The sequence below is a fragment of the Amphiura filiformis genome, chromosome 4, assembly GCF_039555335.1.
Source record: "Amphiura filiformis chromosome 4, Afil_fr2py, whole genome shotgun sequence".
Classification (NCBI taxonomy): Eukaryota; Metazoa; Echinodermata; class Ophiuroidea; order Amphilepidida; family Amphiuridae; genus Amphiura; species Amphiura filiformis.
This window is the reverse complement of record NC_092631.1, coordinates 36558740-36573394: the sequence shown is the minus strand read 5'-3', so window position 1 is coordinate 36573394 and position 14655 is coordinate 36558740. Positions and strand designations below refer to the sequence as shown.

At 36.8% G+C, this 14655-nt stretch overlaps 1 protein-coding gene across 1 annotated transcript in view; it reads left to right on the top strand.

Annotated features, from left to right (window-relative positions):
• LOC140150844 (oxidation resistance protein 1-like) overlaps window positions 1-6375 on the top strand; it is a 112057-nt gene extending 105682 nt beyond the window's left edge. Inside the window, 4 exon segments of the mRNA XM_072172989.1 lie at window positions 2927-3046; window positions 3868-4020; window positions 4856-5028; window positions 5892-6375. Coding sequence (XP_072029090.1) covers window positions 2927-3046; window positions 3868-4020; window positions 4856-5028; window positions 5892-6033 — 588 coding nt within the window. The 3' untranslated portion in view covers window positions 6034-6375.
• The last annotated feature ends 8280 nt before the right edge of the window (window positions 6376-14655 follow it).

Genomic DNA, 14655 nt, shown 5'->3' with positions numbered 1-14655 from the left:
GGATATATCCATTGCCCTTGCAGGTAGCAGTGAAACAGGCCTTTTGATTTGAGTAGAGCTGCAGCTGGCACTTGGCCACAGGTCTACCTAATTGCTTTTGTAAGCTATAAATCACTCCTCTTAATCGCAATCAAGGCAGCTGTTTTTTAGGACTTCGCCAAATAGTGTATACCAGAAGTTTATTCACTAAATATTCAGTCAAACATACTTGAATTTATATGTTTTACCCAATTCAAAATGACACGTTTGTATTCTAGGTCCCCAAAGGCATGCATAAGTTAAATGAAAAAAACAAACCTTAAGAATCTGGGGTGTCCCTTATGAAGCTTTAATATAGAACAACTCTCCTCGCTCGCCCACCACTCTCCTTAACAGCTTACTTGCTCTCCTTAAACATACGTATCAGGGGAGTGATTTGAACAGCTCTCCTTACTACCCTCAAGGGGAGCTGTTGACAGCTTGTCTGGAAAATTCTAAACGCATGGCCTGGTGAAGGGATTGGGGAAAGAGGATGGAAGTCCACTGAGTAAGGGACTTTTGCATTTAGGAGCAGGAAAGAAAAACAGATGATTTGATAAAACAATTTGGGTATTTTTTCTGCTCATCTCAGGGAAAATAAATAGTGTGAGAAAATAAGGTTATTCAAGAGTTTGTCCTTCAACCACATGCAACAGGTTTTTATTTCATCTGAAACAAACAAATCATTAATTAGACAAAAGCTTTTATTCACACAACCACATGCCAATTTTAGTTGCCACAGTTCCACAATCACATAAGCTCATACAGTTTGTGTAGTGTGTTTTTGAAAAACAGGGATGAGAATTATTTCCCAGAATACCAAGAACAACTTGCAGTCAAATGTGATGGTATATGAATTACAGAACTTTGACAAAAGAAGTGGGATATATTGGATCATACTATAGCAGCTGTGAATATGGTGCCAGTTTGTATGGTTTTCTGTCTCGGTCCTAGCTGTATACTTTAGTACATGTCAACTATAGTCTTGTCTCTGTCTCAAGTTGAGAGGAACGCCATGTTGGATTTTGTAGTGGCAGATTCGAATCGCTCGCTTAACCTAATTCCGCAGGGGCATATACACAGGCGTAGAATGGCGGTTTGTCCATATGTTGCAATTGGGGATGGCACCACATAAACACACCGATTCACTGCGAAATCCAACATGGCATTACTCTAGAGACGAGACACGCTATAGACTGTTGTGCAATTATTTGACTTGTACCTTGAATTTTGTCTTTTTGATTCTACCAACAAGTTGCAAGACTGGTTTAATTTCTCAGCTTATCCGACTTTTACCATGGGATGTAATTGTGTAATGACTTGTACTTAACAAATATATATCAGGCTCATTGCTTACACACTGTGTCAGTGTCCGGGGGGGACTCAAGTTTGGTTTTGGTAGTGACGTGCCGCTGAGAATTTGAAAGTGGACCCATAAATATACCAATTTTTCAAGAAATTTGGACCCATAGATATACCAAAAGTCAAAATTTTTGACCAAATTTAACCCAAATTGTCTTAGTTTTTACAAATTTTCCCAAAATTTTGGGAAAATTTTGACAATTTTGGCTAGATTAATGAAAAATTGGGCTATTTTCCGAAAAAATTGAGAAAATTTTGAAAAAAGGACCCATTCATATACCAAAATAGGCTTTGAAAAAGGGGTCATTGATATACCAAAAGGCTGAAAATGCTACCAATATTTGCAGCACGTCCCCGTATGGTCATTTGTACTGAGTACCCCCCCTGGGGTCAGTGTACCTAGAATAATGATACAGTCATCATTTAAACAATAGCCGTTGATGAAGGAGTAATGATTTATCCGACATATTGCATGTGGAAGCTGTTCCCAGGGCCTTCATGTTATCAACAGTGTCATTCATGGCCATTAGATTTGGTCGACAGTAGAGTTGAATTACTTGCAGTTATTTGTTTGCATGAAATGTTGTGGGAAAGTATTGATGTGAAACACATGATTCAATAATTAATTGTTAAATGGAGGATTAGAGCAAATCAGGGAGTGATTCATATTTTGGTATGGAAACAACTGTTTCTGGTCATTCAGTCAGTTGATCATTTGCCGAGTGCTATGTACAGCTCCGTATCAATATAAGGCGGGATAACCAATATAATCAATGCGACAGGATCGATTATAGATACAATGGGATTGATTATAGATACTGTAATTTATCATAATCAGTCATTAATCTACTCGTAGGAAGCTTCAAACTTACAATGTGTTGTAGGTTGTTTACTGCATTTACACATGTATGTAATGTTAGAATAGATTCATTAGGATTGTATTGTCAAATTAAGTTTGGTAATTATGAAGGCAGGCAAAGCCAGAATTCTGTTCACTGTCAGACAGTTTTGTCACCACAGACTTGTGACTTCCTCAGTAATTTGATGGTTCCTATGTTTTCCTGCGAAAGTGGTGCAATAAAAATATCAACTGTGACAAGGGAATATTCTCTAAATCATATGTGATCCACTGTTGACAAGTGAGTACCTGGAACCAGACATTTTCGCTTGAAAACAGGCGGATCATTACATTACTGAAGAAGTCGCACGACCTTGGTGACAAAACAGTGAGTAGAGTTCTAGATTTCCTACATAATTACCAACCTTAATGTTTTTATAATCTATTGACAAAAGCTGCATACAGTGATTCTTGGGGAGTAAGTGACGTTAGTCAGCGTGCATTTCATATGGCACAGCTTCAAAGTGCAAGCTTTCGTTCAAATTGCTGGTGTGCATGCGTTTAACATCACCACATAGATATGCACACCAAAATGCTGCCTCAAGTCACCAATGTCACTGATTTGCAAGAGTAGAAAACTACAGGGGTTTTCCCAACATAACTTTTGCTTTTGACCAATTTGTTTGTTTTGTGATGTTTCCTTACCAGATCATTACCAAAGAAGAGGCGAATAGGCGGCGTATGACCCTTTTAGAATGCGAGATGAACTTGCCTTTCCCCGAGCTGAAGGGAAGCAGTGAACTGCTGGAAGATATTTACATACGCAAAGTAAGATTTCAACTGAAACTTTTCTTTTACACAAATCCAGTAGTGCACCTTATACAAAAAAAGAATGTTTGCATTTATGTTTGTGTTAGTGTTATTTAAATACACAAAAGTGATTACAATTCATTCAGCTCTCATGACCTCTATTTTGATCCAATTCTAATTCAAGTGGCTGCTACTCAAAATTTGTTTTAATTTAATTCCAATTCAATTTTTGCCACTTGCAATTATATTGATTCAATTCTGATCCAATTCTTGGTATGCTTCCAATGCATCGAAATAACACTAGTATGAGTGTCCCAACTTTTGAATTGGAAGTTATAAACAACAAATGCTAGTTTATGGTGGTGGGCAGGATCCTGGAACTGCCATTTAATTACTTGACTTGGGGGGTCTTTCATTCAGTGTATTTCATTGCATGTGATACAAGAGGTCAAACATGGACATGCAACAAGAACACAGGCCTGCCTCAACCCTTGACTGTCATCAGCATATACAAACAGGGTGTTATATGCCCAAATATCTGAGGTTCATTATGTTGTCAGCATCGTTATTCTTGTTGTAGTTGTTGATTTCAAGAGTCCAGGAGATAGGATGTAGCCAATATTTTTATTGCTTCTTTTCTGTATATTGTTTTCCAAGAATAATATGAAAAATGACAAATGAACTAGAAAGAATTCACAACTGATTTACATTTTTTTCCTTCTTAGGGGTTTTTTTGCATTTTTTTTCCTTCTATATTTGTTTAGTAGCCATAAGCAGTCAAACCATATTACTTTTCCCTGCAATAATGTGATAATTTGATTCTTCTTTGGCCATTACAGTTGGGTAAACAACTCCCTCCAAGGACTGAAGGTTATAGCTGGAGTCTATTATACAGCACCTCAATACATGGCTTCAGTTTGACAAGTCTCTACCGTAGTATGCGAACCGTTGACAGTCCCATATTATTGGTTGTCAAAGACGCAGATAATACAGTAAGTATCATTGATTTGTCCTAAATGGCTAAGCATTGGGTGTGAAATTGATCAATGTTGGTGTACTTCAGGGTTGTATATTGGGGCCCCTATTGTTCATCATATTCATTAATGATATTGGTTATCTAACACCAAAACAGAAAGTCTCACTTGCTTGAGGGGTTTTAACTTTGAGCACAGTTAATTAAAAGCAGTATAAATGATATGAATATGAGAATACGATACTAAACTGGTGTAAAAACAAATCAAGGGGATTAGTGCATTTGTGATATTGTGGCCCAAATTGAGTTATTTAATGATTGTGAAAATATAGGTAAATGCAAAGCTATTTTATTAAAAAGTAAAAAAAGTAAAAACATTTAACCACAAAGTACGCTTCTCCTGCTAACTGAACAATGTCACTTGCGACTTTCTCGCAGTAACCAGAATCAGAATTGTTGAGGAAATCAATTTGCGATTTGAAAAGTTGCTCATTAAAACAGATTGTGTGATATGAAATTGCACACCCTAATATGCATCATTCACGTAAGTGAGTGGCGGTCAGTGTGTGTCATGAAGTGGTAAGAACTAGCACTGACCACAGTTTTTTTTTAATTTGGAGAGCATTATACATGGTTGAGACCAAAGAATATCATTTCACAGAGTAAATGATACTGCAACTTTTTGGGTTACATTCTGCTGCCATTCGAAGTTTAGATTGCAGCTGGAGTTTAGGAAAGAGAGTTGAGAGTTGGTAATTATAAATGGAAAGTGGAAATGAAGTGATGGTTTGTGGCAGCAAATCTCAGCACATCCTAATTAATTTGTGTTAATAATTAATATTGATTTCTTGCAGATATTTGGTTCATTAGTGAGCTGTGGATTGAAAATCAGTGACCATTACTATGGCACAGGGGAGACATTCCTATTCAAGTTCCAGGAGGATGATTTGGAGTGCTACAAGTGGACGGGAGAGAATAACTTCTTTGTCAAAGGCGACAAGGACTCACTGGCCATTGGTGGAGGAGAGTAAGTGTCCATATTTGACAGGATTTTGAGTCCTATGCTTATTAATGTTGAAATCTGTATTTATGTCCCTGGCATACTTTGTTTGCCAAGTTATGAGCATTTATAGGAGAGTGAGTTGGTGCAGCGGTTGTTGCCTCGCCTTGCACCACTGAGGTCCTGAGTTCAAAGCCTGGCCATGTCCAAGGACTGTATGTGCACTTGGATTATCCCGATCCATGCTCGCTCTCTCAGGATTTCTCCGGGATATCCAGGTTTCCTCCTATATATACTTTCAAAATTGGTAATTAGTTGTTTGGTTATCAAAAACTTCCTGCAACCAATGAAATATTGGGGGGGGGGGGCTGCAGAGATAGATGTTGCATTCTTAAAGTGCGGATAGGTTTGTGCTGGGTTCAGCTGCATCCAGCCTAGTTGATGTGACCTGATTGTGATAATTCACCAGACAGCGAAATTACAGCACTCTGAATCCTCTGGAAAAATGCGCTATATTTATTTGTTTTTGTTTTGTTGCTTTTTGCTCCTTATCCCTCTCCATGTGGGTGATGACTGCAGACGACAAGTTTTTTAAATTTTTTTGTAATTCATACATTTCAGAATTCATGTTCATATTTTAAATCAGCATGAAAAATCCATTAAACTGAGTACAAACAAACCTAGTATTGGTGAGATGGTTCGTGAAATAGCTCTTGATATTACAAGAATATATCTCAAAAATTAAGTACTTTTTATGTTGAAGCCCAGTGCTAGCATGCAGAGCAATATTTTTGGCTATATCTCAATTTCATTATTGCTCTTAATGAAAATGTTCTTGCACTGGCACACAAAAATATGTAACTAAATCTGTTGTTTTCTTTGTTCCACAGTGGCACATTTGGACTCTGGTTGGACGGGGACTTATACCACGGTAGAAGCAGAAGCTGTAAAACATTTGCCAACTCGATCTTGTCCCAACAAGAAGACTTTGTTATTGCCAATATTGAAGCATGGAACTTTGTACTCCCATGAAGACCCCAAAATCTACTGTAGTGATTCCATAATATCCTACCGTGATATATGGGACTGTGCTCCTCTTCCTCCTTCCACCAGTTTCTTATCTAGTGATGAGTGGACCTGTATTGAACCTTGTGGTACACCAGTGTGTGATCAGAGGTGATAATTATACCCATGTGCAACCTAGGACAATTTGAAATATATGATGTGTGTAACCAACATGAATTATTTAGTACATGTAGTATTATTATCTGATTGGCAGATGACCGCTGTCATGTTTATTGAGAATGTGACTGTCATGCTGTGAACATGTGATGGTCTATTGATCATCATGTGATGGTCTGGTGACCATCATGCTGTGGCCAGTGTTCGAAATAAGCACTTATCCTCTTGTCCTCTTGTCCAAAAATCACTGGGGACAACCATATTGAGCTATGTACTTATCCCCTGGACAACCAAGTGCTATATTTTACCTCAAAAATCATGATTTTATTTAAAATATTTATAAACTTTACATTAAATTTTTACTTTTTACTTCATGTTTGATTGCAATTTGTATCCTTAAGCGAGATCTAAAGACCACTGCTAGCACATATGAGATGTCCACTTGTTCTTCATGTCCAGTTCTGTTAACCATTTCATTGAGTTACCCAATGGTGGCAGTGCTTGAGATCCGCACGATCAGAACCCGGGGATCAGAATGGCGACGGATTTTCCAGAACAAAAGACATCAAACAAATTTGATTTTTTACACTAAAAATATGACACATTTTGGGGACAACCAAAATGTTTTGAGGACAAGAAGAATTTCTGCTTTAGTTATCCTCGGGACAACCTCCATATTTTCCTTATTTCGGACACTGGCTGTGGCAGTGTAAGCAATGTCACGCTGTGTCATGGTCATGTGACGTCTGCTGTATGCATGTGATGGTCATGCTGGGAGCAATGTGACTGTCTTGCTGTTAGCATGTGTTGGTCATCCTGTGCCCATCAGACTCACCTTGCTGCATTTGGGCTACATTCTTTATTCCATGTGATTGGAGGTTTATATGGCTGACACAGGATTCCTTGGTGATGTGACGTGCCATGCAGGATAATGTTGATGTTCACCATTTTATTTGTCACCCTGTCAACATGTGAAGGTCAGCTGACAATACAACACTCATTCCATCAACAAGTTACGAAACATACTGGAAACCAGCACCCTTTGTATACATGGAGACGAGTAGATATAATATGTTGTGATCATGTGATCATTCACATGACTACCAAGTGATGAACTCTTATTATGTTCAGAATATCAAGGTGGATATATCTAGAGTGGATGAAGTGTTTAATGCAGCAGGTGATGTTTACGCAATGGATAGCATGTTATGCTTCAATGTGATCCTATTTTACATCGGCCCATCACAGCTTTCAACATGTGAGCATGTGACTATCATGCTATGAGCATGTGACAATAATGCTGTGAGCATGTGATAATCATGCTGTGATCATGTGATAATCATGCTGCAAGCTGTTGATGATCATGTTTTATGACAGTCACATTAGCAGGTGGTGTTATTTTGACATTATACATGTATAAAATATATTTTATGCTGTAGTGTGATCATGTTTTGACTTCAACAAGTCACAGCTTGTGGCATGTGACCATCATGCTGTGAGCATGTAACAGTCATATTATAGCAACATGTCGTGTCAGCAACTGGTGTTATTTTTATAATATACAATGTATATTGTATGCTTCAGCGTAACCTCAGCCAGTTACAAAGCATTTGCTGATATTATTCTTCAACATGGAAATCTGGGAAATATATATGCCTTTTATTGCCTTATATGTTTATGACATCCTATGATATGGGTTTTGTTCATCTTTTTATGGAAATTACTTAAGTTGTGGCACTCTACTTCAAGGCTTAATGTTCTACTATGAAAATAAGGGTTTTTTTTAATGAGTAGTGAGGTCATAATTTCATAATGTCAAGCCAGTGTTTAGAAAGGGAATAGTTCTTGTCATGGCAGTTTGGCTAGATATCAAATTATCCTTGAGGAGAGTTATGGTTTAGTCATTTACAACTCCAACAAACCTCTTTGAGCATTTGAAACATTATAATGATACAGTCTGATTAAGCCACGCCAAAGGAGACAATTTTAAAAGTTGAGGTATTATCAGCATCAACTTGCCAAGGAGTCAAGCACATGCTATATTGCTGATATCATCACATTCCTTGCTTACATGTTTTAAAAGTTGAACATTATGTATATTTGATTGTTTTTGGCACCTTATTTTTGCCTGTATCTCAATTCTATAGTCGGTTGGATTCGATTGCAGTGCAGATATATTCCTCACAATATATTTCTGTTTATAATAATACCTTTCATGCCATGACTCTCTATTCCCTTTCATTAACGCATACCTGATTTCTGGATTTCCGGAAATGGGACCATAACAAAACACAGGAAATAAAAGAATTACAACAAATTATTATTTGGTTTTGAATAATAAAAAAAGCAAATAAGGTATTTTTTTTTAAAGGAGTTATATCTCTTAAACAGCTGCCATAACCTTTTCCCTGGACCCAAGCTTAACGTAAGTGCTTTACATTTAGAGTTGTTGAAGGGCCAAATATTAGTGGTTGGTGGGCCGGATGCAGCCCAAGGACCGCCAGATGAGATCCCCCATGGTTTATAGTCATATTTATTGGGACCACAGCACATCAGCAGCTACAATTCATAAAACCAGTGATGTTGTAAAGAAGTCAAAGGTCACAGTGTTGAATCGCATGCATCAAAAGTTGTTTGAGCCCCAAAATATATACGGTAAATGTAAGTTTGAAAATGTGAACAATATGTTAAGTTTTTGCTATGTAATAGTTTCTTTTGCGAGGCAGTTGTAGTTATATGATTATAATCAGTTGAAATATTTAAATGTGCAATTATTATTCAGATGAAAGCTATACTTGTTAAAACTTAAGGCTGGAAAAAAGTATTGCATATTTCTTTAGGAGACAAAAACTTTTCCAGCATATCCTGGAAATTGTGGGGGAAAAGATATGTTGTGTTTTTAAGGTACAAAGATACAACTTAATCAGTGGCGTGTCCAGGGGGTGGGCTTTGGGTGCTGAAGCCCCCTGCACTTTGTTAAACACATGCAAAATCAGCTGTTTTTTGGCGATTTTAGCCATTAAGCCCCCCACATAAATCTGAGAGCCCCTCTGAGCCCCCCGCAGAAAAAGATCCTGGACATGCCAGTGTTAATTTAGGGTGTATGCCTACAGTGACTGTTGCTTATTAACCAACCTTGGAAATTCTTCTAGAGAGCAATGCAGCAAAATTTTTCCAGCCTAATTTGAAAGCTTATAAACCTGCTATTTAGTTATTTCCGTTTGGTGTATTTATCACTAATTTATGTTACATACTCCTTGTTTTTGAACACCAAACTTCACGAAAGGTAACACTTTTGATTGTAAATGGCATTGCAGTTAGATCATCAGTGAATATACTTTAGTGTGGTGCAAAAATTATACGTAATGGAATTCAACTGCACACACAGCATGGACGTACACGCCAGGAGATTTGAAACAACTTCATTTTCTCACTTTTGAATTCAAAAGATACCAATGATGCCAAGCTGCTTCCAATAGTTTCAAACAGATTGACTGAAACCAGATTGACATCTGTGAAGTCAATTTCACTTTTGTGCATCCAGTAATGAATGCCCAATCCCACAAACAATTATTGTTCATCCCCATCCCCCCAAACAGATCCAGTTTTAGGACTATGGATGTCAACGGCAGACAACAAGTTTCAAGTTTTCTTTACAAATTCCAAATTTTCAGAATTGTACATTTTCATGATCACATTTGAAACCAGCATGAAAAATGAATTAAAATGAGTACAAACAAGCTCAGTATTGGTTCAGTTGTTCTTGAGCTAGCTCTTGATATTTTGAGAAAATATTTCAAAACTTCGACATTTTATGTTGAAGCCTATGGTCAGCATGCAGAGCATAGAGTAAAATGTTGTAGCTTTGTGGGAAGTTGTCACATATACACTCTGCAAGCCACTATTGATTTGAACCTCCTCTAGGGACACAGTTTTTTCACTATGCCACTGCCAAAATGTTTCATCTTTTTTCACCTCTGCATTTTCATGAAAAACTAATCAAAACATACAAAATGTTTCCCATATCTAATAATGCTATTGCACATGAAGTGTGATAGATGGGGCTCTGTGATCTTTATTCATTTATGGATGTAGACCACCAAATAACTTCTCCATTGAAAAGCATGTAAAAATCAACTTTTTTAAGCGGCATGTTCTACCAGGCGTGACAATATTTTTCACTTTTTAACGTCATCCCTGTATTAATTAAAGACTGAAATTTTATTTAAGGTTCAATTTTGGGGAACTTTATAGATTCGTTTTTTTATTTTAAAATGTTGAAAAGCGCCGCCGCTATTTCAACGCCAAAACTAGCATTAAACTTGTTCCATTAGCAGTAATTCGGACAGGGCCTACTTTTCTTGTGAAATCGATTTGTATAATTTCATATCTATTTCAATCATTAATAGGTTAGCATCTTTCATTTAAATCAGAACATGCCAACCTCAAGAAGAACATGGTCCCTAAGGACACCACATTGTCTCCAGTAGCCATATACTTTTAACCGGAACTCATCACCATTGCACCTTTCGCGCAGTGATTTGGTGTAATGCGCCCTTATACCTGACAGTTGGTGAAATTTTTTCTATTTAGTTTTATTGCTTCCCAGATCACTTCTTGACTAAAGAAAATAACTTTTCAGATTAAACTCAAATTTATTTTCCAAATGACAAATATCTGTCTTGACCTGTAGTGTATCAAATTCTCTTTACATTATCAAATTGCCCCAAGCTAAATTTTGTTCTATTTGTTCTGAAAAGACCTCCGTACTTTCTATAAGTATGTATAGAGTAGATATATATATATATATGTTTATTGAGTTGTAGATTTTGTGTATTATAATATTGTCTAAATGATATTTTGTTTGCTACTAGTAAAGCTAAGCTATATGGTGCATTCTACTTATATTTTCCGATATCAAACACAATACTTAGTTTCCTTAAGTTTGATAGTGACATTCGTACCTTTACAGGTTTGCACCACAAACTTGCCAACAAGCGTGTGTATACGCTCTGCGGGATTAGGTTAACACACACAGTTTGATACTGCTAACAGTAAAATGCGCACCTATGTCACTACCAAACTCAAGATGGAATCAAGTATTTAGAGAATTAGCCCAAAGAAGTTGGGACTCCTGTTGTTAGAACTGTAGTTATTTACCCAAATAAATCCCCCCAGGGTATTGCAGTTTCCAAAAGAGGGCATTTGTAAAAGGTTTTTTATTAAGAATTATAATTCCCATTTAAAACATCACTGGTACTGTCTGACAGACAACTGCAGTGCTCCATACACAAAAAGGATTTCTTGCATAACCTGTGTCAATAACAATGGAAGCACATAATAAATATCGCTGTGAAAACTGATAAAACTTGAGGTAAATGGCAAATTATTTAGATTTTTTGATGTTAAAACTGATGAGTTTTTTTTTAAAATCTACTGATAAAATGTTTTGTCACTATAATTTGGCAGGTTACTGGATTAGTTGTAGAAGGATTTGTGAGTTTCAAAATAATGGATGTCTGTATTGTATTTTCAGTATATGGAACAGTTTGGTTGAAAAAAAGCGTTGGGGTATTTATTAAATTAATGCATGTTACTTATGGAGGGGGAGAATGTTTACCTCCACAATAACATAATCCAATATGGAGGATTTCCCAACTTCTGTGGTCTAATTGTATGACAATCATGTAAAATAGTGTTGTATTGTTTACATAGATTATACAAATAATAGTTAAGTTAATTATTTTATTAATTGATGTAATTATGATTTTTTTAATATTTAAAAATATTACCCAATTCCTCTAAAGGAAAGAAGCGTACACTGTCACCTTTTACGTTAGATAAGCTTCATGTAATATTCTCCAAAGCCCAACAAGAACAAGGTACTGCGACAGGACCTTGCTTCGTGTCTAGGCACAAGCCAGCGGATGAGTTAAGTGACAGCAGCATGACTCTGGTATCGGCATTGGCAATGTGAAGCAATGTTATGATGTGCACTACACTTCTCTATTTTTGAGGTTACCAAAGGAGGAGTGATATGGGAGTTGTGGCCAGTATTACTTTAGTGTAACATGACGCAATTTTGAGTTTGTAATAAAAACATCTGATTTGAGCAATACTTTAAATTTCACAATTGGCAGCTTTTTCCTGAGTGTATCAAAGAGGTCACATTGTAGAAGTCCTAAGTAGACTTCTTACACAATATGTTCATCACTGCTACATGAAAATAGTGGTTTAGAGCTCTGACCTGAAATCAGGGGTAGCGCTAGAACAAAGCGCTCCAGAGTCCGAAGGGACCTGCAAACTTGCAGAAAATCTGAAAGTAGGGGGACCGTAGTAGAGTTTGGTGAGTCGAGAGTTGCACAAATGCAGCATAAATTTATGTCTGCAGTAGCGCTAGATTAAAAAGCTGGGGTCTGCAGAAAATTTAAAAATAGGGGGTCCCAACTGTATTTTGGTGAGTCCTGGACCCAAAAATGCAGCCTAGCGCTACCCCTGCCTGAAATTGAAGTAATGAAGGCAAAGGCAGTTGATAAATGTAAACCTGCATCAGGCTACATGTAGTATAAACATCAGCTATGGATTCCATTGTACTCAAGCCAGTCGCATACAGGGAAAAATTTCCAACTGAGCAAAGTTGTCTTGCTGATCAGCTCACAGAACAACTTTATCGGAACAAATGCATTAAAAAATTTGAATCGTAAAATGGATCTGAAACAGGCTTGTCTGAATTAGGCCCAAAGAATGATAATCATTGTAAGTTGTCAATTTTGTTCCAGTATTTTGATAGTGGGTCTGACATCACAGAAAAAAGGTCTATATGCATGACTGTGGAAGTAGACTTCATTTAAAAGGGCATTTTGTGATCCACAGCATCATCCCCCCACTTTCCTAAAAAAAGTTGAGATTTTTATACCACTGGAAACCGCTGACTACATAATAATTTCTTGCAGATTTATGTGTTTAGCAAAAATATCGTGAAATTTGAAATGACGGTACACCAGAATGAAATTATAACACATTATCTATGGAAGTGTAATACACATCATATTGCATTAACTCACAAAAGTAAAACCAGAATCAATAAGATTTTTTTGTGTACATATACTGAAAAATGTCATACAAAGAGGATGCTAGGATCACGAAATACTCCTTTAAATAGAATCATGTCTGCAAGTAAATAGGTAGTATTTGTTCTGTAATATTTTTGCAGTTATTACATTTTTACTTTGAAGGAAAGGCAGATATCTCATATTTACAGAGCTTTAGTTCTTTTATTTTTTTATGATAACCAGGGCATGTATGTTGAAAGCATAGACTAATAATAAACATGACAATGCACCAAGTGGCAAAGTCCAGCATCGTTGCATACAGTGTACAGGGATTTTGCCTGTTAAAACGCTATGTGTAAGTTGTTAATCTATGGGTTCAAAGGTTTATGACAGGAAGATAAAGCACTATTAGAAATATGTGGAAAAATGATGACAGTCTGTAAACATTGTAAACTTTATATATTTTATACTGTGTCAGTGTTCTATGATGTTAGTATTGGAGTCACTATTCCATCCTCTTTATAACAGGTTTTAAGAATTCCTCTTCAAAAATATGCAGTGTAGCTAATTTGTGGCAAAAATGTTGTGTTGGAATCACGGTAACTTCTTTAGAATGCACCATACTTCCTCAAGCCAAAATAGCCTCATTTCTAGTGGTATAGTTAATAACACCAACTCAACACTCATGGCTCAAAATCCTGTGGGGTATGATTTTTAGTACCCAATACATCAGGGGTCATTTTATGATTGTATCAGTATATTGGGGTCAGAGAACTGGGACCTTACAGATTGTGCTATCGTAGTGCTTTCATGTTGGTATGTTTCACTCATACAATCCTCACATGGATCCAACAGAGAAATCTTGAGCAGACTACCAAACCTATGATTTAGGAGCCCAATTGGGCTACTTTTTGAAGATTTTCAATGTTTCTTTTGGCCACATTTCTTATAGAAAACAATGGTTTAGATCACAAAGTTGGGCTACTTTTCGGTAATGGCTCAGAAAGTAAGAGAAAAGTGGACCACTTTTTGGTGATGCCTTTGGCAACCCTGATTTCAGGGAAAGAATGCAAGAGATGAAAAATCGGTTTTGAACATGATACAATGAAGGTTTTTAACGACAGGAATTTGAAAGAATGAGAATGTGATACACATTTTTGCCACAAAAGAGCAAGTTCCAACAAGTGTACCTTATTGAAAATATTGTCCGAATAAACATATTGCAAATCTGATAAACCATTTTCACCCGGTGGGGCAGTGACGTCAAATCGTTGAGGTAGCTGTTTCTCGTGTGCATCTATATGGCATCTTTCAGCTTGTGTGTGTGTACGCCAGCACTTAGAGCGAACACTAGCAATTTGTAGCTGTGCCTAATGAAAGGGGCACTAACATCACTGCCACATCTGGGTGGAAAATGGTA